The 27,072-nt window shown below is 52.3% G+C and overlaps 11 protein-coding genes across 11 annotated transcripts; 9 read left to right on the top strand and 2 right to left on the bottom strand.

Moving 5' to 3' along the window:
- Positions 1-358: 358 nt before the first annotated feature.
- On the top strand, positions 359-2,521 carry J4E92_010713 (uncharacterized protein; the record flags this gene model as incomplete). Its single annotated transcript, XM_051502048.1, has 1 exon — positions 359-2,521. One exon carries the CDS (start codon positions 359-361, stop codon positions 2,519-2,521), a length of 2,163 nt encoding a protein of 720 aa, XP_051347760.1.
- Positions 2,522-2,960: 439 nt separating this feature from the next.
- Positions 2,961-4,601, top strand: J4E92_010714 (uncharacterized protein; the record flags this gene model as incomplete). Its single annotated transcript, XM_051502049.1, has 1 exon — positions 2,961-4,601. One exon carries the CDS (start codon positions 2,961-2,963, stop codon positions 4,599-4,601), a length of 1,641 nt encoding a protein of 546 aa, XP_051347761.1.
- A 399-nt stretch (positions 4,602-5,000) lies between these two features.
- On the bottom strand, positions 5,001-7,998 carry J4E92_010715 (uncharacterized protein; the record flags this gene model as incomplete). Its single annotated transcript, XM_051502050.1, has 5 exons — positions 5,001-5,263; positions 5,319-6,833; positions 6,881-7,525; positions 7,578-7,724; positions 7,776-7,998. The coding sequence occupies 5 exons, from the start codon at positions 7,996-7,998 to the stop codon at positions 5,001-5,003; spliced, it is 2,793 nt and encodes a 930-aa protein (XP_051347762.1).
- Positions 7,999-9,431: 1,433 nt separating this feature from the next.
- On the top strand, positions 9,432-10,023 carry TIM17 (translocase of the inner membrane; the record flags this gene model as incomplete). Its single annotated transcript, XM_051502051.1, has 3 exons — positions 9,432-9,500; positions 9,553-9,588; positions 9,637-10,023. The coding sequence occupies 3 exons, from the start codon at positions 9,432-9,434 to the stop codon at positions 10,021-10,023; spliced, it is 492 nt and encodes a 163-aa protein (XP_051347763.1).
- Positions 10,024-10,755: 732 nt separating this feature from the next.
- Positions 10,756-12,156, top strand: J4E92_010717 (uncharacterized protein; the record flags this gene model as incomplete). The annotated part of the gene is made up of 1 exon (XM_051502052.1): positions 10,756-12,156. The coding sequence occupies one exon, from the start codon at positions 10,756-10,758 to the stop codon at positions 12,154-12,156; it is 1,401 nt and encodes a 466-aa protein (XP_051347764.1).
- A 270-nt stretch (positions 12,157-12,426) lies between these two features.
- Positions 12,427-13,421, top strand: J4E92_010718 (uncharacterized protein; the record flags this gene model as incomplete). The annotated part of the gene is made up of 2 exons (XM_051502053.1): positions 12,427-12,530; positions 12,581-13,421. 2 exons carry the CDS (start codon positions 12,427-12,429, stop codon positions 13,419-13,421), a joined length of 945 nt encoding a protein of 314 aa, XP_051347765.1.
- Positions 13,422-14,159: 738 nt separating this feature from the next.
- Positions 14,160-15,382, top strand: J4E92_010719 (uncharacterized protein; the record flags this gene model as incomplete). The annotated part of the gene is made up of 2 exons (XM_051502054.1): positions 14,160-14,521; positions 14,572-15,382. 2 exons carry the CDS (start codon positions 14,160-14,162, stop codon positions 15,380-15,382), a joined length of 1,173 nt encoding a protein of 390 aa, XP_051347766.1.
- Positions 15,383-16,301: 919 nt separating this feature from the next.
- J4E92_010720 (uncharacterized protein) lies at positions 16,302-17,657 on the top strand (the record flags this gene model as incomplete). The annotated part of the gene is made up of 1 exon (XM_051502055.1): positions 16,302-17,657. The coding sequence occupies one exon, from the start codon at positions 16,302-16,304 to the stop codon at positions 17,655-17,657; it is 1,356 nt and encodes a 451-aa protein (XP_051347767.1).
- A 119-nt stretch (positions 17,658-17,776) lies between these two features.
- On the bottom strand, positions 17,777-19,569 carry J4E92_010721 (uncharacterized protein; the record flags this gene model as incomplete). The annotated part of the gene is made up of 3 exons (XM_051502056.1): positions 17,777-18,986; positions 19,034-19,419; positions 19,474-19,569. The coding sequence occupies 3 exons, from the start codon at positions 19,567-19,569 to the stop codon at positions 17,777-17,779; spliced, it is 1,692 nt and encodes a 563-aa protein (XP_051347768.1).
- Positions 19,570-22,422: 2,853 nt separating this feature from the next.
- On the top strand, positions 22,423-23,406 carry J4E92_010722 (uncharacterized protein; the record flags this gene model as incomplete). Its single annotated transcript, XM_051502057.1, has 2 exons — positions 22,423-22,605; positions 22,651-23,406. The coding sequence occupies 2 exons, from the start codon at positions 22,423-22,425 to the stop codon at positions 23,404-23,406; spliced, it is 939 nt and encodes a 312-aa protein (XP_051347769.1).
- A 2,185-nt stretch (positions 23,407-25,591) lies between these two features.
- On the top strand, positions 25,592-26,989 carry J4E92_010723 (uncharacterized protein; the record flags this gene model as incomplete). Its single annotated transcript, XM_051502058.1, has 4 exons — positions 25,592-25,611; positions 25,722-25,746; positions 25,808-26,094; positions 26,151-26,989. Coding segments are annotated over 4 exons (1,171 nt in total), but the record flags the coding sequence as incomplete, so codon positions are not given.
- Positions 26,990-27,072: the final 83 nt, after the last annotated feature.

Here is a 27,072-nt window from a genome sequence, read left to right on the forward strand (position 1 = left end):
ACTAGTATGACTCTAAGATCCGTCTAAATCTGTGCGTGATACATGTAGGGAGGATATTGAGACTCTTATGTACTTGTTCCAATACTGAACGGTGAGATGCCTTACCTAGGTGAACTTGCCTATCGCGATGCCATCAAGCAACGATGCTCTCGATAAGGCGAAGCATCTTTGAACTGCGACTGCTTGGATTCTAGAATGCTCTACGAAGAACTAGTACGAACTGAATGCCGTTCAGGTTTGAGAGGTGAAAGAACGAGTTTGTTTGGATGCAAACGATGGAATGAGATGGATATGTGAGGGCTTGTATATAGCCTAAGAGAGTCGTGAGCTGAGATCACAGTTCACTCCGTCCCCAACTATGGGAAAAGAGAAGCAAAACACGGAAGAAACGGATCTCAGAATGTCGCCGAAAGAGAAAAAAAGGTTTACTCGCTCTCTACGAGAAGAGAACAGAGAACGAAGACAGAGGCAACAGAATGATAGTAACGAGAACGCCGGTAATGAGGTACCCGTCGCACCCACTGTAGCCACTGCGCCAGCTGCACCGGCGGCACCAGCCACACCTGATGCGGATCCTGATACAAGGGAAGACAGTATGATGGTTGATGATGGGGTGGATGTGGCGAGAGAACAGGAGGTTGAGCAGGAGGCGGAGGAGGCAGTGGAAGATGGCGTACAGAAGCCGCACTGCGAACCTGTTCCTGAAGACGAAGAAGAGCTGCGAAACTACTTGACTGAACTAGACGACGAAGTAGCTGGACCGGCGACTGCGAGTGATCCTCCTCCTCCTCCTGTGGGTAATGCAACTGCGCCGGTGATCGCACCTGTCCCGGCCCCTGCTCTGACGAACGTTCAACGAGTAAGACAAGAGACGGATGCCATGGCTAGGAATTGGGGTCCAAAGTTCCGTACCCTGAGGGGCTGCATACCGGCAAATACCTGGCTCAAAGGTCAAACGAAGGACTTGACTGAACACACATGTGAACCAGACACCCTTAAACAACTGCGGAAGTTATCCGACGCAACTCCTAATCTCGGCAAAGAAGTCAGAAAGAAAATTGAGTCGCGCTGGAACACGAGAAAGTCAAAGACTGGCGATATAGGTAGTACGCCGGCTGAGAAACAGGAGAGCCTGCGCGATGATTTGGAGAGGATACTAAAGGAGTACGAGAAGCAGGCCGAAGCTCAGGGCCAAGGCAAGAAGAGATCTGCAGGAGATGACGGTAAAGAGATGTCTGAGCGCAGGAAGACCTTGAGGCATAGCGCAAAGCCGAACTACAACGACCTAGACCCTCACCGCCTACACCAAGACGACGACGATGACTCTGGCTCAGGTTCCAGTATTATACTCCACGACGGCCCAGCCCCGAAGAAGGCAGACGGTGGCGGAAAGGCAGCGGCAAGCGCAAAGCAGAACGGCAAAGCACCAGCGACTGGAACAACAAACAACGCCACGCAAGCTACAGTGCTCACCGAATCACAGAGAGGCCGGGCACTCAGTGACATCTACATCAATTGGAACATCTACCAGTTGCATCTCGACTTCCCCCGAGGCCTCTTTCCAGCCAACATAACGAGCGATACGGCTATCGACCTCAGACTCGTCGCACGATTGCTTGACCTTTCCAACCTTCACGATGATTCTCGGCAGGCTTTTGCTCTTATGGAACGGATCAGGACTCACTTGATGCAGAGTTTTGTAAGGGCGAGAAGTCCCGATGAAGCCCTTGCTTTCCTTGCGCCGTTTGATCGGCCGACGCACGCCGCCGTACCGACACCAGGAGGACCAATGACCAGGGCAACCACAGCAAACCTAAGGGGAGGGCCACCGATGAGAGAACTAGAGCGAGGTACTCCTCTCCCAACACCAGGTACCACTAGACTTAGCGCCGCTGAAATGCTAGCAAGGCAATCGAGGAGTGACGATGATCCGCCTGGAGAGCCGATGGTACTCAACGCAGAAGAAAGAGAGCGCAGGCGTCGAGACCGCGAACTTCATCCTCCAACTGCACCTCCCTTGACAAACCAATCCTTCCGAGCTTCGCAAGCTGCGACACAGTCTGCTGCACAACCAGGACTATCGCGTTTCGAAGGCGGTGTTCTGACTATAGGAACGAACTGGACGCTACGCCGTGCTCTCAACGACAGCAGGCAAGCAGACCAACGCATTCACTCGGCCCGTCGTAGATACGAGCAGGCCGTTCTCAATGGACAGTCCGTTCAGGATCAAGCCGCTCTGCTGTTGGGAATAGAAGCAGCTAGAAGAGTGAGTGACGAGGCGTATGCGAGGACGGACGAGTTACAGGAACGCTGGGCAAGAGCACCATCGAGACGGAGTACGATGGGTGATGGTCCAGGGGGTCTTACCGGTGATTCTGGACAGGAACGCAGCGCGCAGGCTGAGGGCGTTGGCGAGGAGGAAAGCGGAGAGGGACAGCAGGGAGGAGATGGAGGAGATAATATTGGAGAAGGTCTCGGAGAAGGAAAGAAGAAGACGAAGAAGCCACCGAAGAAGACCTAGCGGAAGGATGGCTTGCTAACACCTAGCGAGTGTCGGTAGACCGATGCAACTTCATGTCACTCTCTTTCTATCGCACTAGTAAACATTTCATAAGTGGTTCACTCATCAATTGATGTATTGGATGTAAACTAAGGCGTCCCAACGTTTTTGTGTATTCGAGATTATCATCTACCGCACTTGTGTCTTCTCATGTCATCGACGATGATGCTAACAACACAGCGACACGCTCCGAAGCACCATAACTCAGATGTTAGATTGCTTCGCGAAATACTGGCGCTGCTTGACAACGTTCGAGCGATGTCTTGTTCAAGGTTCAAAGAGCGTGCTTGCTTGGAAACAAACATTAGAAAGAGATGGACATGCACGGGACTATCTTAAAGTAAGCCGAGCCGTAAGCTAAAAGTACCGTCAAAGCAACTCTCAAGACATCACCAACACAATGCCACCAAAGACGCCCAACCTGAAAGGAGCCGAACCCCCTGGGGACACCCAGGCCGAGGCGAAGGAACGGAGACAAGCAATCAACACCATTATCGCGAACTGGGGCCAGGCTTTCTCCACCATGCGCAACTGGATGCACGTAGACACTTGGCTCCAGGGTAACACAGAGAGGATGACAGAGTTCACCTGCGACATGACGACAATACGCGCATTCCGAGATTTGTCAATCAATCATCCGAACCAAGGCCAAGAGGTCAAAGACCAAATCGAGCAGTATTATATTTTGAGATACCACACCAAAAGCGCAGGACCCATAGGGAGTACAAAAGCGGAAAAGATGACTTACATCTGCCAGGATTTGCAGAAACTAGTCGCAGGCGCCTTCATAGACCAAGCGAAGTTCAAAGTCAACAACACGAAGAAGAGACCAGCAGCGGGAAAGGGGGCTGGGAAGAAACCGGCGGCCAGGAAGAGGGCAAAGAAGAACAATACTACCGCCACCATTGGAGACGAAGATGAAGATGACACGATCACATCCGAGGTAGAGGAAGAAGACACGGTCGTTCCCGAATCAGACGAAGCAGAAGACGATGAGCCTCGTTTAGCACCCAATCCTAAGCCTGCAGCCAAGCCAGCAAACAATGGAGAGGCAAATGAGTTCAGACGAAGACTAAGATCGCACGGAAAGGACGAAGTAGAGAAGGGAGCACAGCAGACGGAAAGGGAAAAGAGCAACGCAAGCGAAGCAGACGATGACGACACTTCAAGTATCTTTAGCGAACCACCCGAAGCCGAAACGATACATACGTCCGACGACAAAGATAAGGCACTTGCCCTCATATACACAAACTGGCAGATCGTTTCCCTCCACCTCGACTTCCCAGCCATGCTACGTGGAGCCGATCTGGATGCCCCAGAGGATACTGGTATTGAAGATGTGATCGTCGAGCTCCTTCGCGACTTGTCCGAACGTTTTCCTACCAAGCGACAAGGCAAGAAGATCAGCGAGGAACTGGAGATGCGCTGCAAGAGGATGAAACGATACAATCTCAAGGCGGTTTATCAAGCCATCACTGCTACTGCTAGGAGCTACCGCTGGGCATCGGTATCGGAGGACTCGCTTGGACTATCAGCCGATGAGGGTGTTAACGATGAGCAAGGCCCTCCGCCCGAGGTAGCGCGACCAGAGGTGGCGGCGCGACCGGCGGCACGACCGAACGGTCAGCGCTGTTACACCGCACGGAGTAATGAAGCATCAGATGAAATGCAGGCAGCCTGGGATACAGTGGTAGTTGCTGAAGCGGCGGTCAGAGTAGCGCAAGACAAGCGTACTCGCGCTGCTTTCCAGGGCGAGAATGCATACCAACAAGCAACTCGCCAGTTGAGAGTCTCTGAGGCGCAACTTCGGGCTGCTGAGGAATGTGCGCTGGCGAGAAGTCTTGGAAGACCGCAGAGAGTGGGTGAGATGGTTGGGCCGGGGGAGGAGGAGCGCACGCAGAGGCGGAGTGGTGATGGCGGAGGTGTAGAAGGACAAGAGCAGAATCGGGAAGGGGGAGCTGGGGAGGGTGGAGATGACGAAGTGGACGTCAGGGTAGGAGCGGGAAATGGAGAAAGTGACGAGAACGGAGGGGCAGCCTAGAGTAACAGAAGTGTATATCCACACCATGTCGCGGACGTCATAAGTCCCGCTTCTTCCTATCTCAAGATTTGTAGACTAGAATGTCAAGACGTTTTCATACACTTACGTTTCACATGCCATGTTGGTAAGTTAGAATGAAGGGACGAGATGCTTTCGCTACGTATACTTCGTCATACATGAGTGTCCGCGCGACAGCTAGTCGTCAATCAACGCCACCAGAAATACACCATGACGTCAATACTCATGCTATGCAAGTGCTTCGCTTCACCACTAGTTCACGCGTACGTAGACCAAAAACACCTTCCCGCAAACAGTGTTCCTCGTCCACCAACGTCGCGAGCTTCGCGCATCGTATCGTATCCAGAACATGGCCATAGCCACAGATGAGAAACCACCAGGCTAGTGACACGAAACGCCTGCCATATCCACGTCCTCCATATCTGCCGACACCGGTGTGGGTATGCCGCCGGAAGCACTGGAGCGACGAGTCCGAGAACCGACGTCCAATATGGAGGATGAGCTGTCGCCACCGTACCTCCTCTGCTGGAGATCGCGGAGGATCTTCTGGCCTTGCAGAAGAGAGTTGCGTTGTCCGACAAGCTCCATACGTTGGTTGAAGCGATGAGAGGATTCCGAGAGGAGGCGCTTGGCGTTTTCGTAACCTGGATTGCAGCAATTAGCATATGTAGTCTTCCGGTCTAGATAATGGAAACTTACCTTCATGGCCCTCGTTCAGACCAAGACCATTCTCAAGCTCGTCGCGGAGTTGAGTGCGGAGTTGCTTGTAGAACTTGGACTCTATTCGCATACATACCGCATCGTGAAAGCGGCGCACGGCGAGCATATAGTACGTAGTGACCTGAGCGACAACGCCTCGCTCGACGAGATAAGGCTCATGGTTGAATACCTCCATAGCCCTGACATCTTTCTTTAACCTCTCTTCTTCAGCAGGACTCATTGGCTTGCCTGTGCGCTGCGCTCTGCTGTTCTTGTACTTTGTGAAGCGATATTTGAAGCGAGCTTGTTGGTAGTTTTCTAAGACGGCCTCCTTCTCACATTCGAATATATCGTTATGAAATATGTATGGTCCTTCCTTCTCGTCGTTGAGGCTCTCGTTAGCCATGGTAGTGCGCTGCTGGTCGAAGTTGGTTGCTAGCATCTCTCCAACGATCTTCCATGCGGTCTGATGGAAAGTTGAGCCCTGCCATTTCTTGAAGTGTTGGGTGAACAGGGCTTTCATTTGATCCTTAATCTGCTTTTCGAAAGCATCGAAGAATTTCGCAAGCGGCTGGTCCCAGTGTTCAAGCGTGCTGAGCATGAGGTTATCGACTACTCGTGGCTCGATCTGGCCTGGTACCTTCGACTGGGAGTGTTCGGACAAGTAATCAGTGACTTCGTCGAGAACGAACTTCTTCTTCAAGCCACGGAAGTCTGTAATCATTGGTTGTTCTTCCGGCGGTTTGGGCAGACCTCGCTTCGGTGTCTTGACTGGAGAAAGCCCCGGCGTGCCGTCGATCTTGCGCTTCTTGGTAGGTGTCTCGGGATTGTTGCGCGCTGCAGACTCACTATCGTCGCTGTGCTCTCCGTCATCGTATTCATCATCGTCGTCGTCGAGCGAAATAGCTTTGTTCGCAGAACTTCCTGGCTGAGAGTCTAGTACGTCTGCATAAACGCTTGCGTCTCGACGTCCACCCGTCGCCATTGTGGGCTTCATACTGACTAGCGCATCGAAGAAAGCGTTTTGCAGAAGCCTCCACTTGTTACGCCATTCCTTGCATGGGAATTCGGCTTCGAGCTCTTTACGAACCCCCTGTGAGAAGTCGAGCACGACGTCAGAGATGATTCGTGACGCGTTGTGGTTGGGAGGTTCAGGGAACTGTTGCAGACGAGCTTCCACTTCAGCAAGCCGAGTATCGATCTCATGCTCGATGACTGGGAGCTTCTTCGTTATCTGGTCGGCGAGCTTCCCCGAAAGGAAACTCTGGAGATTGAGAGTTCCGAATCGGGGTGCATAATCTTTGAAGGTTGTAGACCACGGGTCTTCTCCGCTGAAGAAGTGGTGCTCTTGCAACCGAGCCTCTTGATGTGTAAGGCCTTTGTTAAGTTCATCCTGTGCTGGGTTCTTCACAACGAAGTAACCGTGCCCTAGCGCGAACCGTTTCTGATCGAAGACTTCCATTAGTTTGTCGTGACGTGATCCCTTCGGCAGGCAGTCGGGTTTGGTGAGTACGCCTGGAAGCTACGTTAGCAAAAGAAGTTATAGACGATGATTTACATACCAATACATCTGTCAGTAGCCTTCAAACTACGCGCGATGCCAGCAGCGGTTGAATTGGCGATATCAGTCGCTAGCGAGCAGGTGACTAGTATGAGAGACTCGGCGTCTTTGACGTAGTCCACAACTACGTCACGAACAAACTGGATAAGATACTCTTCTTCTTCAATGTCGGCTTGGTTGATGAGACCAGGAAGATCGTAGAAACTCAAAGACGGTGAACCCGGCTGAGTGATGGAGATGCATACAATGTTCGGACTGAACTTGCATTTGTGATGTTCTCCAAGTGCGGCAAGGCTCGGAAGCAAGAATTTACGGTAGTCAACGCGGGGACTGATAGTGGCCAGTTGTGCGCGGCGAATGATATGCTCCAGGCCATCAGGATTGTCGGTATCGGCAAAGAAAGCGTCGTTAGGCTGTGGTAACTGTATCCAACCGGGAAAGCGGCGTTCGTGGCTTGGACCTGCAGGCTTGCCATCGTAGCCAAAATTGCGTCGAAGTGTTACGGTCGCACTCCAGCCCGCGCGCGGGTCATCAGAGGACTCTAGCTTGATGAAGAGAGGGCAGCGAGTGCATGTATCATCGGCTCTCGGTGTCTTGATACCAGAGATGGCTTCAATCACTGAAGACTTTCCAGTAGATTGTTCGCCTAAGCATGTCAGTGAACAGATACTTTACATTATGTACTTCCGGTGACTTACCTAGCACGATGCACTTGGGCAGGGGAATGTCGTAGCGTTGCAAGCCTAAGGCCTCTAGTCGGCCAATTGTCGCAATAGCCTCCTTGACGTGGATAGTAAGCGGATCGATTTCTCTAGAAACAGGTGTGTTGATTAGATGTGTTGAGTCTAGATTATTGTTAGCTGAATGAAATCTCGTTGTGCTGGCGCTTTACTCACCATCTTGCCCAACCAGGTGAAGCGGCTCAAGGCCCTCACTCAAGCGCGATACGTCGTCGCGCGCGGGGTGAACTACCGGCTGTTGTGCAGGCGTGTATGTATTGCTTTGGTCGACATCAGTGGTGCCTTCGATTGGTGCATCTGCAATCGTGCCATCATCGCTAGGAGTGACGGGACGCTTAATGTTTTCCTTCAATGCGCCGCGGCGAGTAGCGCCCACCATTTTGAGAGGTTGTAGAGAAAGTCAAATGGTGCAGAGTTAAGAGGTAAGTAGGTGTAGGAGCGTGGTAGCAAAGTCAATAACAACGAGAGCGCCGGCGCCAAGACTTGACTCTAGGCAGAAATCCGAGGTGACACAGACTCCAAAGCAGGGTCCAGGAGCAGTACGCAAATGGAAACCATTGGACGAGCGTAGAAGCTCTAGGAAGAGAGGGCAGAAATGTCGTGGTGAGCGCGAGTCTGGTACCACTTCTGTAGCGGTGAACGGTGAATGCATGATACGCATGAGCTCAGCTTGCAGCGAGGAGAAGACATGAGTTGGATGGACGACAGATGCTTGTACTTTACCTGCATGTAGGTCTGAGACCTCCGTCGAGAAATCGTCTTCTTTGTACGTGGTCTGGGAGTGATGTCAGGTCATACTCCCACCTCGGAAGCGATGCACACGTCCACAGAAACGCAGTACAGAGAATTGATGCTGAAGATATAGAAATGATAACAGTCAGAGTTGATGGACAAGCTGGGGAATCATTGCGGGAGAAGGAGGCGGACAGAGGAGAACCGTCACACAGATATCGAATAGCTGCTACTGTCACGGAATAGACGTAGCACGCCAACCAAGAAAAGAACTAAACAGGCCTGCAGCCTACATTAACTTAAAACCCTATAAGATAGGTAACTTAACGTTAATGTAGGCTCTAGACCTGTTTAGCTTTTCTCTTGTATGAGGTGGTAGTAGACTTCGCGACAAATTGGTCTAGATGTTGCAGTATCTAATAATACAATATGCAGTTTCTAACTCCCGCGAAGCAGCCCTGCAAGGCTTATAATTTTCGCGAAGCAACAGCCTATACCTCTACTTCCCTTTTATACCTCTTTTATACTTTATTTTAGCCTATTGCTACTGCTAGAGGGGGTGTAAGACGCCTCTTTTTAGCTGTGCACGTAGGAAATTCTTATTAATAGATACAGACACAGCCTTAGCAAGGTATAGAGGAACATACACCCGTGGCTATTCACCTGCCTGGCTATTTACTCTGGCCGGCTTGGCCTATCACCTGGCATAGATTCATTGGACGTGCACAGTCGCAGGCGATGGGTGCTGCGCGGAGGAGCGATTTGTAGCTCCATCGTTCGACAGAGCTGCTATGGCTGACAAACGACAAAGAAGGTAGCATATGAATCCAAACAGGCGAGAGAATGACGCCGCATAGATGGTTCTGATGGTGAGTGACGAGACATGGCAGGAGGTTTGACGGCACAAGTGGTCGCGCCAATCCCGAAGATTCGCCGCTAGCGCCAAAGCAGCAAGGGTCCTCAAGAAATTCCATCGAAGCACATCGTCACCGGTGGCTACCGTCCGACCACGAGCTCGCCCACGCCCTCGCCTCACCCCCGGAATCGCCCAAAACACATCCTCTCCCCTAATAATTCATAATGGATCATTCGCGCGATCCCTGTCCCTGGGTCATTCTCAATGACTTTGGCGGTGCCTTTGCCATGGGTGTATGTCCCCACCAGCGCTGCATCTCTGGCCCATATACTAACACCGCATTAGGCTGTCGGAGGAGCAGTATGGCATGGTGTGAAGGGTGTACGTATCTTTTGATTCATACTTTGAATTGCGCTCATGCACCTATAGTTCCGTAACTCACCCTACGGCGAGCGACGCATCGGCGCCATCACAGCGATCAAAGCCCGCGCGCCTGTTCTCGGCGGCAACTTCGGAGTCTGGGGAGGACTTTTCAACACATACGACTGCGCAGTCAAGGGAATACGGAAGAAGGAGGACCCATGGAACGCCATCATCGCAGGATTCTTCACAGGTGGATCGCTCGCAGTACGAGGAGGATACAGGTCGATGCGAAACGGCGCGATATCATGTGCCATTCTGCTGGCTGTTATCGAGGGTGTCTCAATTGGCTTCAACCGCATGATGGCCGACAACACAAGGCTCGATGCGCCCCCACCACCACCAGCCGACGTGGGTGCACCATCTGGCGGCGGCGGCATGGCTGTGGCCGCGTAAAACGTTTTCGATTCACGATTTATACCTCTTCAGAGCGAACCGCTATCAGGCCACGGGCGGGCAGCGACATGTCTGATGTCTGGGCAAGCGGTGTTTTTGGGATGTTTGGCATATACCGCAGGCAGGTTTCGGCAGCGGGCGGCGTTCACACTCTCCTCAGCTTTGTGCTATACCTGTATCATATACGCGACACGACTTGTACAACATCTGGAGGCGTCTCTAGACGGAAGCTTGAGTGTGCGGAATTCAGAAGATACGACACATCTCAATGTTCACCAGCTATAGCGCAGCCAATGTATTGAATCCGAGCTTACCGCAATAGTTTAAACCCAAAACCCGCCTAATATAACTTGATGACATCATCAGACCCACTTCTCAGTAAACAATCCTCTGAGCTTCCCCGGCATCCCGCGATGTTTGGGACACTGCAAATGCCTTCAAGGCTAGAACGCACGCGAGGGGAAGCCACTCAACGAAGTCTGCTATAGCTGCAGGTTGCTGCTAGCTTCTTCGAGTCGGCGTGGCTGACGGCAATGAGCTTTGACCGCCTTTTTTACCCTGGAAATACTGCACCTGCCGCTTCATTCGATGTCTTCACCCCAAACCACGATGCTGCCTCCACACGCGCCAGAATTACGAATCCCATCTCCTCCATCTCACAGTTCCTATGTTTTTCACTCCACTATTCAATAACACCAATACGATATACGACATTTCTTCCCAGACGCGAATATGGCACCTTCCAAAGATTTCGATCTAGCGAAAGCCATCCAATCAGAGCTCACCTGCATCTTTCCAAGGCCCTTGAAACAACATGTCACCACTATCATGACCAACTGGCATCTCGAATTCGCAAAGGACTGCATTCCACGTCCTTTATGGCCCCAGGACCTCTTCCCTCAATGGGGTGCCGACATCATTATGCTTTTAAGCGAGATCTCATCATTACCTGGCGCTACTCTCCCAGACTTCACAAGGAGACTAAAGGAAGTTGTAAAGATGCGTCAACAGAAGAACAAGTCTGCGGCTGGCAGGTCGAGTCGGGCCAAAGCTGTAGATCTGAAAGCGGTCTTGAAACAATATGAAAGAGACGCCGATGAGATGGGAGCTGGGCTAGCCAGCCCGGAGTCAGACGCGAAGGGTAGGAAAGGTGGCCGCACGACCCGGAATACCCGTATACAGGTGCCGAAAACACCTGTCAACAACGACGACGACGAGGAAGAGGAGGAAGAAGAAGGTTCATCTGAACCACTCGCTGGCGGAAAATACCAGTACCTCTCTGGCGTGCGACCCGTCAAAGTCAACCTAAATCCTGATGCATCCGCCGTGAAGAAACCCACGCGGCCCAAGCCCCCACCAAGAGGCAAGAGACGGAAAGCCAACGAAGACGCAATGCCAGATCCTCTGGCAGTCGAACTCCCAACTTTGGTGCACCAGGACCCCGACCCCCGGGTACCGGATGACACTGGCTTCCTCTCAGATCTTGAAGGCAATGAGGCGAGGGAGAAAAGCAGGAAGAGGAAGAAGCGACTATCGAGACTTGAGCAACAGCGTATTAGGGAACCGCACTGGCAGCTGGATAACGATAATATCACTCTTGATGTTCCGACTCCAACGCAACCGCCCGGTATCTCTGCTGCAGAAGACGAAGAAGAGGCTGCGACCGTACTTGACGCACACGATGACGACGAACTGGCTGTGAACAACGCAGAAAACCCGGCACCGGATAGTGAAACAGACGAACTGATAGATGCCACGGAAGAAGCCGAGATCGAGGCCATGAACCTACTGGCCTCTCTACCTGAACTTCCAGCGAATGCGACGGCAACAGAGAAGCGTGAATTAGAAGAACTGAAGTTAAGCATGGAGCAGCGGATATGGCGAATCAAGGTCCTGAGGATAGAAGAGCGGGTCCAGAATGAGGCGCTGGCGAAGCGCGAAACGGAAGGTGAAGAAGAGCAAAGTGGGGATAATGAGGAGAATGTGGGTAGAGGTGGTAGGGTCCCGAGAAAAGAAGAGAGGGTGCGAAATCAGGGGCGAGTCAGACGAGAAGCAAAGAGTGGGGACAGTGGTGCTGTGGAGAGCGATACGAGTAGAGGGGGGAGGGTGTTGAGGACACGGAGGGGGAGGTAGGGTGTAGATGCGAGGTGCATAGGGCACTGATGGGGAAGGTTGGAGAATACGTTGGTTGCTATCCACTTCAGCCACTGGTACTGTGATGGCGTTGAAGGACGGTAAGCCACTCACAGGCTCTGTAATCTCAACGTTACCAGACCAAAGAGCATACAGCCATAAGCTTTTTTCGCTTCTATCTTTTAAAAATTTTCCACGCCCACGAAGGCTTCTTTTACTTCCGCTTTTCAAACTGCAACAGGGCTCCACAACGACATTACCCTGAATAGTATGGCACAGCTCACGAGACCCAACCCGGATCCATTCTATGAGGACAATCCTTCTGATAGCTACGATGACCCTCAAGAGGAAGAGTACCACGACTATCTTAGGGAGTATGTAACACAATCTCCTTCTTGTCAAGACACATGCTGACACAACTCAGTGCAAGCGCCTGGCTGGAAGACTACCGAGGGCGTGAAGAATTCCTGGCCTATGCACCAAAGCTGAATGGCAAATTCAGATTCGCCACGCCAACAGAGTGCGATACCTTCAGCGCAGCGGATCACAGCCTCTCGAACATCCTCGCCCGACTCCCAGCCGAAGTCGACGAACGCATCATGATCCAAGAAGGCCCACAGTGCCGTGCGTTCTTCCAGAGTATACGGGATCGTCTACCGAAGGAGCTTCGTGAAATGGTTTTCGAACACATCTTTCAGGGCACGTACGTCCTATTGGAAGCGAATGGCTCTGAAGCCGATAACGCCGACGATTCTACGCCTTGTGTGGAGCAAGACATCGGAAGGCATTATCCTTACAGCTACCTACTCAAGCCAGGATATATACACGACCATGAAATAAGGACTGAGCTTATCGAAGCATGGTTCAGGACATCAAACTTCATTATCACAGATGCAGCACTCATTCGCCCCTCTCTGGAAAAGTACCCATGGAGCGCTGGTATTGATCCAGTGCAACTCATCAGACGAGTTGAACTGAAGACAAAACCCCTAGAAGCCCCATTAATGCGCGAGGCCATCTGCAAAGATCTGGACTCTCTCAAATGTCTCAACCCGGGCACAACCATCATCATCATCGTGAAAAGATTCCCTGAAAAGAGTCATCATCCGAGAGAAGATTTATATCGCGCAGAATCTTTATACCCGATAGCATTGCGTATGAGGAGTTTGGGGTATAAGATGATAGTTCGACCGTACCTTAATAATGAGATTGTGGTGGAGCGAGGGAACCGTTGGGTGGAGGCATGGTTGAGGGAGAATGAGTGATGTCTGCGGTAGACACGAGTTTAAAGACTGTAGTTTGGTTATACGGGAAGACAAAGTAGACTTCTAGGTCTGATATTGGCTTGTCACAGTTATCTGGCCTTTTCTTTGGATATAGTGGAGCTCTTATCCGTCCGTACCATCCCAGAAAACATCGCATGCTCAGTTTGAAAATACGTACCGCGCAGTCATAACGGTTTCTTTACTTCGTTATTGGCTCTCGCATCATAACACTATATCCATGGACCTCGACATCGCTGTTCCGGAAGCGACAGCAGTATCTAGGTAGCGAAAGCGGGCAGACGGGGGCGTACGTGCGCAAGAACCCGGGCGCATCAAACCCATGGTATCCTTCAGCCGTTATTGCTCTACAGAAGCTGTTGTATGGCACGCCCTGGCTTTTGCTACCACTGAAATGGACGATACAGGTGCGAACGACGAGTAAGAGAATGGCAGAACCAGATCCCTGATACGGCTCTCCGAGCGATACCGGATGCTGGATTTCACTACTCAAACTCTCGTTTTCCGCACGTTCTACAGCTGCACTCTTGTATCAACCTGAGTCCTGCTAACAAGTTCTACGGCCGAGAGATGCAAGGAATTACTACGAACAACCATGTTACCGCGGATGGTATGGCATACCAGTAAGTCACTGTAGCACTTCTTTTAGGTCTTGATGGCTAACGAACGAAAAGAGCCAACGTAGGGTTCTCGCATTTTTCGGATTCTTCAGATACGGAGATGTCTGATGTCTCAAACGATGAGCATAATGAGTTTCTAGAAGATAATCATGTGCCTTCGGATGAGGAGAACAATGAGATGTCAGTCGACGAAGAAGACGAGGTCTCGGAAGATGAAGACGATGGGGTCTCAGACGATGAAGAGGATGAGAACTCGGAAGATGGAGACTCAGAAGATAAAGACGATAGGCTTCCACAAGAGAAATGCGGGCTTTCGAAGGACCAATACGCTGCGCTTCTAAGAGATGAGCACGACGGGCTTCTAGAAGAGTCCGGTGAGCTCCAAGGCGAGGAAGATGGTGCAATTCTAGACGGAGAAGCCGCTGAAGCTGCTTGGCCTACTTGTTGCGCATACCTCAATGAGTGCGTATCAGGGTGTCACCATGGATGTTATGGTTGTTAACGTTTCGTAGCGCGACGACAGAACTGAGAGGCTCTCAGAAGATTTGGACTGCTCTTCATTCATCAGCCTACCACAGTCCAACAGGACATGCCACAAAAGCGGATATCGACGCTTTCCATGAAGCTAAGTGCGATCGGATACGATACGCCTATCGTCGTTCAATCCTCCAGCACATGCAAGATTTCTGGCCTCGAGAGCTTCGCGATATGGTGTATGAATACCTCTTCGAAGACGTGTATGAGAATCTAGCGGCGCGGAAATATAAGGTCGGTAATCTTGCTCCCTTCCGCCGAGACCTTGGGGTAAATTTCAGACTTTTCGCTGCGGATACTCAAATCAAACAAGAGCTAGCTAAAGCATGGTACGAAGCGACGAGGTTCTCTACCGAAGATGCCAGCACCATCGATTCTTGCCTCTCTCAGCTCGAATGGAGTGCTGCTCTAGTGGGTAAGCCACTTGACTTGGTCCTAAACGTCGAAATCTACATACCTGTTCTATACGCCCGAGACACTGCCGAAGAGATCCTCGACTTGCAAAGGCTTGGGTCCCTACTCCAGCTCAAAGAACGTTCGACCATTACGATCACTCTGGAAGGACACAACAACGAATCCAGATCCTTAGACGTGATTCGCACCGACGCGGAAGATTACGCGCAGAAAGTAGAGTGGTTGTTTTGGCCATTGGCATGCCTGAGACGTGCGGGATATAAGGTCATAGTAGCACCAATGTGGAACCGGACAGTCGTGTTTGGACCAGAGGACCTCACCTTGGAAAGAGTGACAACGATAATCCAAGCGGCTTTTGTTGAGTGGGATCCTTGATGGATTAGGGAAGTCTAGACCAGTTCTAAAGTTGCTTTTCGGGAATACTTCATTGATGCAACGATCCTGCGTCTATACCAATCGATCATCTCCTATAGATGGCTGAGTTCTCGGGGCCTTGCAGCTTCAGGTACCCGCAGAGCCGAAAGGTTTTGCTGTTGTGAGTATGGTGAGGGGCTCGCTGAACTTCGTCGCGTTAGGCCTAGGAATTCCGCTCAAAATGTATGCTGTTAGCAGCCTAATGGCACAAGATGACGCGTTTTGCAATTAGAGTGATGAACCTCCGTGGGCGTGGATGCTTCCCGACAAAGGTTCAAGTGGCGGGGCTTGCGCTAGCTCTGGAGAGTGCTAGCGGGTAAGTTTTGCCGAGGCACGATAGCGCCAGGGTTTCACTCTCGAAACGCGTCACATCTTCACTCACGTGCATCCTCCCGCCGTTCCCCGCGCACTCGTAATCCGACATCCTAGCAACATCTGTTGCAAGCAAGCAATGTTACAGAAATGTATCTTGCGCACTCTAGTGACTCCCAACATGAGCAGCACGACTCCTACGAAGACCACTCCGGCTGCGTTGCTTGAGCTTCGCGACACCCACAACTACCTAGGGAGTACACGCCAGCCAAGCTGATATTCTATTTCCAACGCGTAACTATGTTTAAACGAGGGCTGAAGCCTCATACCCAGTATGTTACAGTATCCATGTAGCAACTCTAGACGGTGGTTCCGACGCGTCTGGGTGCGGCTTGTTTTGCGCAATCGTTTCATCTCCGGCTTCACGATCAGGTTGCGTTTCAAGCTTCTACCCAAAAGTTCAAGACATCCTTATACAAAAACGAAACTGCAACCCATACTGTTCTTTTGCTCTCGTATCCTCATATCCCGTAATACCGAATCCACTTACAAACCACAGCCTATCATCATGAAGTCAGCTATTAGCCTGAGCTTGCTGGGAAGTGCGCTCGCATTGTCGAACGAGAAAGTCGGCTTTGTTGCACAACAGCCTCTCATACAAGATGCTTGCCCGTCGAATCACCTACTTGACAACGGCAAATGTCTACCATTGGCATACGGCAACTCGCCAGCATCAGTAGCATTCCAGTCCAACACCTCGGACCCCTCGCCTCACACAAACTCCCTAGAAGATGCCCGCGCGTTAGCTTCTCAAACAGAAAACTTCCCCTGGACATTCTGGCCAGAATGTTTCACCAACGAAAAAGTCGCAGAGCCCTACTGCGTCTTCAGCAAACAAGACTTCGCATCGGGGCGAGGCATCTTCATCGTCACCGCACGCACCTTCGCCTACGCTATGCTACAACAAGACGCATTCAAGCGCCCAGAAACCCTCGAGCGCATCAACCGTTACGAGAACCCACCATTCTACCAGCATGAATTCCCAGGAAAAGGAAGAGGCCTAGTCGCCAACAAGACCCTTCAGCGAGGCGACGAGATCTTCGCTTCTACGCCAATCCTCATCACAGACCCCGATCTATACGACCTACCCGAATCCGAGCGCCTTGCGCTGCTACATCGCGGTATAGACACGCTTCCGCAGTCAACGCAGTCATTGTTTTGGGAGCTCATGGGCCACACGCCCGATGCCGATGCGATAGATGATCGCATTACCACGAATAACTTCGAAGTCGCCATCGACGGCATCGCGCAATCCGCGCTTTTCCCTGAAATCGCCATGCTGAACCACGACTGCCGACCAAATGCCGCGTACTTCTTCGATGAAAAGACGCTGACGCACTACGTCCATGCCATCCGACCCATCTACCCCGGCGAGGAGATCACAATAACATACATCAACAACGAGCTACCGCGCGCACGGCGTATGCGCGGGTTGGAAAAGAATTGGGGGTTCAAATGTTCCTGCTCCACATGTACTGCACATGCTTCTTTGGTGGCAGAATCGGATTCGAGGCTCGAACAGATTGCGGCTATCCAGCAGGACGTTCTCAGTGAGTGGACGGAATCTTCTGCTGCCACTCCGGCAACGGCAGAGCTTCTCATCAGCTTGTACCAGCAAGAGCGTCTCGACGCTAGTCTCGCGACGGCGTATCAGCATGCTGCAGAGACATATAGTAGTTTTGGGATGAAGTGGGAGGCGGTGCGGTATGCGAGATTGAGTGTGGAGATGAGTATGCTAGACAAAGGCTGGAACGACAAAGATACTGCAGTGATGCAGAAAATGGTTGCCGACCCGACAATGACGTGGAGTTGGAAGAAGAGGGTCGGTGCAAAGAGCGGCTGTGGCTGTGGAAAGTCTCATTGAAGTATAGCAGGAAGAGAAATAGTGGTATGATAAGATACAGTCTGATTAAATATAGATGAAGACATGTACAGTATTCAATGTTCTACAAAGAAGAGAAAAAGATGCAAAGTGCGAAAAGACTAATTCTGCTCGATCAGCGCACCACGAACGCGGGTATTGTATACGTTGTTGCACTTGGTACTCGCGTCTGCCGCGGAGATCTCACCCTTCTCACCGGCGCAGTTACCGCTCGACTTCCTCTTACCCGCGTCGCAGAGCGCAACACCAGCAGCAGGAACCGAGCCCTTGAGCAGATCTGGCGACTCGATGATAGTAGCAGCCATACCGCCAACAAGATGGAAATCGATGTGGCAATGGAAGAACCACACACCGGGGTTATCAGCCTTAAAGCGGATAACTGCGTAGCCGAAAGCCGGGACAACGAAACCATCGCGCTTGAGGGGTACGCGGGGAAGCGAGCTCTCATCGCCGTTCCAGACTCCGAGACCCGTGGCGACGACTTGGAAGACGTGGCCGTGGAGATGCATGGGGTGGGGGTACATGTGCGGGTTGTGCATGACGATCTGGACGATTTCGCCGGACTTGATGACCCAGGGGTTGATGCCGGGGCCGTAGGTGGCGGGGTCCATGCTGCCGGTTGTCAAAGCGGTGTAGAGAGTAGGCACTTGAGGAGGAACCCATGGCTGGGCGTTGAGAGGAGTGCGGGTACCGACGCCATCGAAGTAGGTCTGGTTGGTGGTGAACTCGATGTGGTTGTCAACGGGGCCCATGAGTCTCTGGCCATCAAGCGGCTTCATGGTGAAGTCGTTGAGGATGGTTTGGGGTGGGGGCGTCCACTCGGGCTCGAGGAAGATGCCGTCGATTGTATCAGAGATGCTGTCGATGATGTCGTCGATCTCGCCGAAGATGTCGTCGTAGACTACTTCTCCAATGACCGTTCGTTCCTCTGCTGAGGGAGCGCCGTTGGTCAACATGTCTGTCATCATCTGCGCAATCCAGTTGGAGGATCCTTTGGGGTCCTTCTTTCCTTGCACAATTACACCATAGCTTTGGCCGGCGCAAATGATGATCGTCTCTGCCTCCTGGGGCTGCGTCTGGACACCGTCAATCTCAACTACGCTCAGCGTGTAGTTTGCGATGTGAAAGCGAGCGCATGCGACAGCGGCGGTGTTGACGATACGAAGAAGGTACCTCTTGTTCTTAGCGATCTTGAGGTCAAAAGGCTTGGCGGCATCGTTGAAGAGGAAAGAGTCGGGCGAGTCGAAGTTGGCGTTTGTGTTGTCGGGGCTCATATAAGCCTCGATCATCTCGGGCATGGGGCGGTGGTACCTGATTACTGTGAGTTCGCGCGCGTGAAAAAGGCTGAGTTTACTTACCAGTCCGACATGGAAAGGTACACCTGTTTATCGATGTTCAAGCTCGCCTCCCAAGCTCTGTCGTGCACAATCATCTTGCCACGCAGACCATCGGGATATTGACCTTTCTCGTGCGCATGGTACCAATGCGTGCCAGCAGGGTTCGCGATAAAGGTGTAGGTGAAAGAGCTTCCAGGCTGAATGGGGCACTGAGTAACTCCACTGGGGCCGTCGTAGTTTTGCGTTCCCTTTTGCCATATGCCGTGGAAATGGAGTGCGGTGGTTTGATCCGGAAGGCTGTTGTGAACCGTCACCTGAACGGTATCACCTTCATCGCATTCTATGGTAGGAATTGGCCACTCTCCATTGATGCCAATAACCTGTCTCTCGAAGCCATCAGGCGCAGCCTACAGTGAGTTAGTGTTGTCATTTGGTGTCAACAGGTAGATTAGAGTACTCACAGTCACGTAGCCAACCTCGAAGTCATAAGTGACAGTCTTTGCGCAAGCTACTCCAGCGTACACCGCCAACAAGAGTGCCTGAGATAGACCCAACATGTTGCTCAACAAGTAACGAATGAAATATAAAGAGTGAATATCTGGCTGAAGAAGCAGCGCTCTCGAGAGTTTAAGTATGAATGTATGCTTTTCATGGAAATGACTGACGTTGTTGGCCCGTTCGACTATGCTCTAATCGCTCCGATCAGATATGAACGCGTATTCAATATTTCGAAGCTCTCAACCCTTGCACCATGGGCCAAGATCAACGGCTTTGAACAGACCGCCCTTCCAGAAGGGGTAGAATGCGTCTGCGTGCCAGCACCCGATACGCGCAAAAGAACCATGTTGCACAGATGCAACAAGGGTCCGACCGTCTCCATGCGAGTAGCGGGCTGCAACGCGGGAATGGTTTGATCGTTTTGATCATTGTGGAGGTATAAAGCTTGACGATACCGAGGCCAGCTATTGGCTCACATGGGGTGTTCGCACGATCAAGAAAACCCACATGCACATGCAAGGAGCGACAGATGCCAATTGGAACCCCGTCCGAAACGCTGTCTCGCGTGCTGGGCTGGAAAAGAATGGAAGACACAAGTGGCGTGCATCTCAATGCTTCTATGATGGCTTGCCTAGACTAGGAACAGGTTAGCGTGATGCGGTTGAGGCAAAAACGATGGTGATCTTTCGGAAAGTTTGGTATACCTTGTACCGACAGCCGGACATGTGTGGGAGAGCCGATGTGGTACAGCATGTCCCATGCAGACGCCATGCGTAGGTAAAATTGCAGTGTTGAGTATGCGACGTGTGCTCTTGTTCGCTCTAGCAAGATAATGTCCTTTTCCACAGTCTGCTATTATGTGCGCAAGTGAGATCGAGACTGACGAATGCTCGGGCTGCTCGGTGTCGACATTGGAGATTTTGACAGGTACCAGGTGTCAGTACAAAGAGTGCATGCTGCGACGCCCAGCTTGTGCCGCTCATCCCGTGGTCGTAGTACCTGACGTCTTATATCCGGAACTAAAGCTGTGCAATCCTGCGCAGCAATTGCTGCACTTCGTGTACTGCCGTTAGAGCCTTGGAAACACGAGGAGTTGGAAAGCCAGGCATGCAGATTCATCTTGCGAATTCTCTAGCGTATGCCAATCTTGCGCCTGCAATTTATTAATCGGAGGGTAGTTGTTTAATAGTAACCCCCTTCAGCTGTCGCATCCCTTTCACCTTCCATTGATACGACTGTCACTCGCATGCAGTGCAGGGAGGCATTGTGACATATGACGTGATCGCGTGGTAAAAAGTCTATCCCGAAGTCGTCTACGGATGGCTGGACCTCAAGCTGACAGAATTGATAATGCAGACATCACGTTGACTTCGACTCGCTGGAGGATGCTCTTCGCGTAGTATCAACGCTGAATCCGGACCGGTGCTCTTCCGTGGCTTCTTTGTTGAGACGCTGGAACCTTCGATCCATTCGTGCGCGTAAGTGTCAATCGCGATCTTTCGGTGTCGCGCGTGACGGTGAGCGAGCGCTGCAAAAAAGAGCTGGGATGCGAGACCTATGTACGCACGGCCGCTCCAGATTGTCGGAGATGCGGATGCCGAAGCGCCGGGCGGCTTCTCGTGTTCCATCGCTGAGGCCGCGTCCACGGTCCATCGCAACACCCTCATCGAGCGCATCACGATTCGTCCGATACATTGTCCAGAGCTGGCTGTTCAATTTCAGTTTCGCGTGCGCCATGGTTTCTGAATTGCCCTTTACTTCCCTCGTGGTTGCTGACGGTGACGGCAAGCACGGCGCTGCTCCAGCATGAATTCCCACGCTTGTCCCTTCTGGATGCTACTGTGCATAAAGGGGTAGAGACGATGGGGCTCGCAGTTCATCGCGCGTAAGAGGACGACTACTCAAGCGCATGTATCATGGCTGTGCAAAGCTTGTAGGTTGCGAACGAGCAAACGAGGAGGAACCGTCCATCGACCGAAGACCGAGTAACCGGGACGATGAGGTGCCAAGCCCTATAAAACACGAGGAACCAACTGGATACCGCTAAAAAATAATCCTTATCGATTCATAATTCGTCGGACTCCTTGGAGGCTTGACAACTCACCGTGTCTCTGCGGTGCGGTGGCCTAAAGTTCCTCCGCAGATTGCGTCAAAACGTCAGCATGGCGCTGGCGGTATGCCTCTGAGGTCCACAAAGCTGGGCGGAACAACAGTCGAATATACACCACTACTACTGCAGTCTCTGTCTTTCGCGCTGTAGCGACTGGCGCATTACTTGCTGTATGCTTGGCATACTCGGTGTTGTCTTTCGCAGCTATCGTGTCGCGCGAGCCCGTGTCCAAGATTCTCGATTGGTCCACACCATCACATCACCTACGTAGATGATGTGGAGATGCGGATGAAGATGCGTATATACGCAAACACGTCCGGTGAAATAAGTTCATCACCAACATCTGCTCAGCCCACAGTACATGACGCACCCAATCATACCCACTTTCGGAAGTCTTGGCTACCGAAGCGATGCCACTAAACCTATCCTGGGGCAATCCGCGAAACAATGATGACTTAGAACGTGGCTTGCAAGAGAAGGCATCCTGCATGTGCTTGTCAGATTTCGCATCCTTGGCTATTCTAGGACTAGCAAACGGGTCGTTGAGATACGCGTAGCCCGCACTGCCTCAGGCTGGGGCTATACTTGCGCCATGTATGGATTCGGTGCATGGTGCGAAACACCATCTCACCTGTATCTCCGACTGTTGGCTATAAGGTAAGGGATCACCCGTCGTTTAACAGGTCATCATCACAAACCACCGCATCTACCTCCATCTTCTCCAGAGATCACTTATCTCGATCGCTTTCGGAGTATTCCACCCCTATCGCAACGACCCTCCAGCTTCCAAGAACCCTTGACGATGCCCGAACAAGTAGCTGTCCCTCAGTGGTGCGTCGAAGTTGGCCCTGAATGTCCCGTAGAGGGTACACTATACGGCTACTACCCCAGTATCGAAGCCAATGCTTTCTTCGCGGCGTTCTTCGGCCTCTGCCTGGTCATCAACCTGGGGCTGGGTATTCGATACAAGACGTGGACCTACATGGTAAGTTATTCCTCGACTCGGCAGGACGCATCTAACACCCGATAGATTGCTCTCTGTCTAGGCTGCTTGGGCGAGCTTGTCGGATACATCGGACGCATCCTCTTGTACAACAACCCTTACGACGAGACCGGCTTCCAGATGCAGATCTGCTGCTTGATTATCTCCCCCGCCTTCGTTTCGGCTGGAATATACGTCACGCTCAAGCACATCGTCATTAACTTCGGACAATCGTGGTCACGCTTGTCGCCAGTGTGGTACACGCGCATCTTCATTACCGGCGACATCTTCTCGCTCGTTCTCCAGGGTGCCGGTGGTGGCATTGCTGCTACAGCAGATAGCGGCTCGGATTTGCAGGATCTCGGAACAAATCTCATGGTGGCCGGTGTCGTCCTCCAGGTCGTTGTTCTGTCCATCTTCGGCGCCCTTCTCGTCGAGTACACCATCCGCACCTACCACCGCCGCGATCAACTCTCTTCTGGAGCAATGACGCTCTTCCGCAAGACATCGTTCCGATGCTTCATCTTCGCCATCATAGTCGGCTTCTTGGGTATCTACATTCGATGCATCTACCGTATTCCGGAACTCACCGATGGCTGGGGCAGCGAGCTCATGCGCGATGAGACGGACTTTATCATCTTGGAAGGTGCCATGATCGTCATGAGTGTGTTGGTGCTTACCGTATTCCATCCTGGGTACTGCTTCCCAGCGCTTGGTAACACGATTGGCAAGAATAGGGCGAGTCGGGGCAAGAGTATGGATACTACATCATCAGATAACGATATGGTATTGGGTCGGGTTTAGAAACCCTGAGTGTCTGGATTACGGGTTTGCCTTCAATGTGCCATGGCATAGCGCTTTCTTTTGTCAGTTGAGGACCTTAGACACGGAGACATAGAGTGACGGATATACCGGGGGATTTTATATGTCGAGCAAGGAGTCCAGGAGCTTCTGAGGCGTACTCGCCCGTTGCTAGTATCGCAATTCATCTTACATATCACCTCGTCGTGTATCCACATTTTTGAACACTTATTCTCGCGTACGAAGTTCGTTACGAAGTTCACTGCCTAGACCCCGCAGATGGACCCTGCCCATCCTGACCAGGAAGCATGCTCCCTAGTTGATGTTGAGGCACAGCTAAATAGTACCTAGACTTCATATGCAGCTGTCGCTGGCGACAGATTGGCGGGCGGCGCCGGAGGCCGAGATTTCGGCGGAGGGCGAACCGAGGTGGATCCAAGATGAGGCTATCTTGGTGTGGGTATGCGATTTGCGAATTCCATGGCCCTAGGAGGTCTGGCTCGTACCCTTTTCGTGAAGGTGTTTCGGCATGTGCACTCCGTTGGCGAATCGGCAAGACTGGCAGTACAGATCGTGGCTCGCATTCTCACACTTTTCCGTTTTTGAAGCCGTGGCTGGGGCAACTCGTTACGAGAATCACGTGTTGAAGTTTTCGGATTTTGCTCTCATCAGATATGATTCTCCAATGCAACGGCAGTTGAAAGAGGTAAAGTTTGTCGACATATAGTTAGCAAAGCCGTGCACATACCATATCAGTCGTTCTATATTCCGAGTGCTGACTGCGGACTCGAAAAAATGAGGCGGTTCGGCCTGAAACTCCGGACCTTACATAGCAAGCAAAAGAGGACGCACGAATGTCGCAGTGCTACAGGCACCCGTTCCCGTTGATGGTGTTGCGATCTTCGTGCAATACCACGACAACCAACGCATGTCGATTCCACCCAACTTGCCGATGCATGTAGCCAGTAGCATCCGTCGGACATTTTTTGCAACGCGATGTGGTCTAGGCTCCGGATTTGCCATCGTGGCACCTCAAAGCAATCCTGGAGTTCAGTCTGCCCAGTGACGTCAATCACGCATGTTGTATTTGAACCTCGTCCGCCAGCTCTTCCGAGGCGCATTGCGATTTTGCCTTTCTTCTCAATGTACGGTCGGCGACATGGAGAGCCCACCAGGCAGGACCGGTGGCGACGCTGCTCTACCGACCTGACTGCCGCGCCCGTTGGCGTATATGCATGGTATGCCTACTAAGGTCAAGAGAAGGTTGTTTGGGAGACGCTGTGGATGGCACGACGTCACACTTCGATGCGAGATATTTCTCGGCTGCAATGGACCAGCCTAGCAGTCAGCACGACACGCACCGCCACCTCCACTCCACCACACCTGTTACTACACGCCGTCCAATCATGACCAGTCTTCACCCACACCTCAGACGGTCGTTTGAGGCTCTCGAAGGGTTAGGGAGCCTGGAACCCCGTTGAATGCTAGCGAGCAAATACATCTGGACCCGAACCGCCGCACGTGTGCCGCCGAAGCTAGCCAATCTATCCGTCTGGAACGTAGCCTCGGTTTCCACCCTCATGCACTTTTCTCCTTCGCCTCTTTTTCATAGTAACAGATTCCGATGCCTTATTCTGGACCGATCTCTACAGCACGTGAGATGGTGCGCCATAGCGTCTCATTGGTCAGGAGAGCATTCCCGGACGAAGCTTGCTGTCGGCCTTTTGTACCGAGCTTTCGATCAAATTCGATCTTGGTCGCAAATGCGATCTGTTCTAATATTCCAAGGCGAGGAACCCGTGGCGTCCCCGACCGGTTTATCTGTGCAACAGGAAGTGGCGAACCGCTGCAGATGTGTACAGGTTGGCGAAGCGCAACTCCAGAGCGCGAGGCGAGCCCAACAACACGGCCTGCTGAACACGCTCACGCATCCGACATTGCCTAGGCTCCACCGGCTCCACAAGCGACTTTGGCATTTCTGAGCACCGGGGATCTCGCCCACTACATCGACATTCACGGTATGGATCACTCGGAGCGATGGCAAAGCATTGCACCAGCCTCAGATGAGCCGGGGCAGCGACGCGCAGCCTCAGACCGGCGGAAGAAGCGACAGGCTGTTGCCGTGGCGTGCGTGCAGTGCCGAAATGGGAAGGCCAAGGTACGTAGAACCGAGTTACACGCAATAGCAATGCCCTGGACCATCCCAAGGTATTTCGCTCAGCTATCAGGCACTATGCCATGCTACAGCCCTGCGAGGCACTGAAGGATACTTCCAAGTACTCAAGGCCCATGCATCCCTGATTTGCGCTCTTCTATAGGTACTCACATCATGTGACACTACCTGTACGTAGGCCTTTTGCAGCTTTCATTGGCCCCGCGGACTGTGCTGATTGCTTATTCGCAGTGTGACGGCACCAGACCCCGATGCAATCGATGCAAGGAGAACGACCTATCATGTCAATACGACGTCGCCGAAGGTGTCTCGCGAGCCGAGCGGATGAAGATTATGAAGAGAGACAGCATGACTGGCGAGCTGGATGACCTGAAGCGCATTGTTACCTCGCTACGCTCCGGGACCGACGACCAGGCCGCCGCTGTCCTCGCTCGATTAAGGCTCGGTGAAGCACCTGAAGAGGTCGCAAAGACCCTCCCAATGACAGTATCCCCGGCGGTATCCGGCCAACCCCCCAGGTATGCATCACTCGACAGCTTCCTCTGGCTACAACAAGTTTATAACTCTGGTTCAGCTTACTGGCTCAGGAGTCCACGGACACCTCTGGAAGCGGTATGAGCCACGAATCGGCATTTGACACGAGTAAAGGCGCCTCACAGTTTCGAAAAGGCTCCAATATCTCCATGGCATCACCCACCAGCCAGAACAGAGGCTGGTCACCGTCAGCACCTTCATCAACATTTGCGTCGGGTAAGGGAAAACAAGCAGCAACGGCAGATGGAGCGAACGATCATCCCTTCCTAGTTCCGCTGTTTGATCGAGAGGACTATCTCCTAACAAGGGACGAGGCTGGGGAAGAGAGTGAAGAGGAAGATAGGCTTCAGGAAAGCCAGATTGACCCACGACTTTTGCAGCAAGGAACGAGCTTCGACGGAGTCGGGAACGCCGCACCATCATCGAAACCATCTCGGAGCCAACGGCCCTCACCACACAGACAAAACACGATACGCTCGGCATACCCTACGCATCTCACTGGTCGACAACCGATCGTGAACACCATCAGGATACACCCAAATCTCAACCTCCGCAACCTCTTCGGCAACATGCCATTCTCCAGTAGCATCCGAAGTAACCACTATCCAGGCGACATTCAAGAGACGCAAATCACCAACCTGTTTCTACCCACATGGTCCATGTTACCCATTAACACAATACCTGACCCCGGGTCATTAAAACGCGCATTCCCTGGTATCTACGAACAAGCCACAACACTCATGAACATGGGCATACCCGCCGACCAAATCATCGAAACCCACCCCAACATCGCCGCACTCTGGGACGAAGACGTATACAACAACTCCGGCATACTCACCAAATGGGCAGTCGGCATGGTGCACGGCGTATATATGAAGGGTACATTTCACCAGGCGCTTGGCGGGGGGGGCGGGGGGGGGGGGGGGGGGGGGGGGGGGGGGGGGGGGGGGGGGGGGGGGGGG

The sequence above is a fragment of the Alternaria infectoria genome (genome assembly GCF_024043175.1).
Source record: "Alternaria infectoria strain BMP 0036 chromosome Unknown scaffold_41, whole genome shotgun sequence".
In the NCBI taxonomy this organism is placed as follows: Eukaryota; Fungi; Ascomycota; class Dothideomycetes; order Pleosporales; family Pleosporaceae; genus Alternaria; species Alternaria infectoria.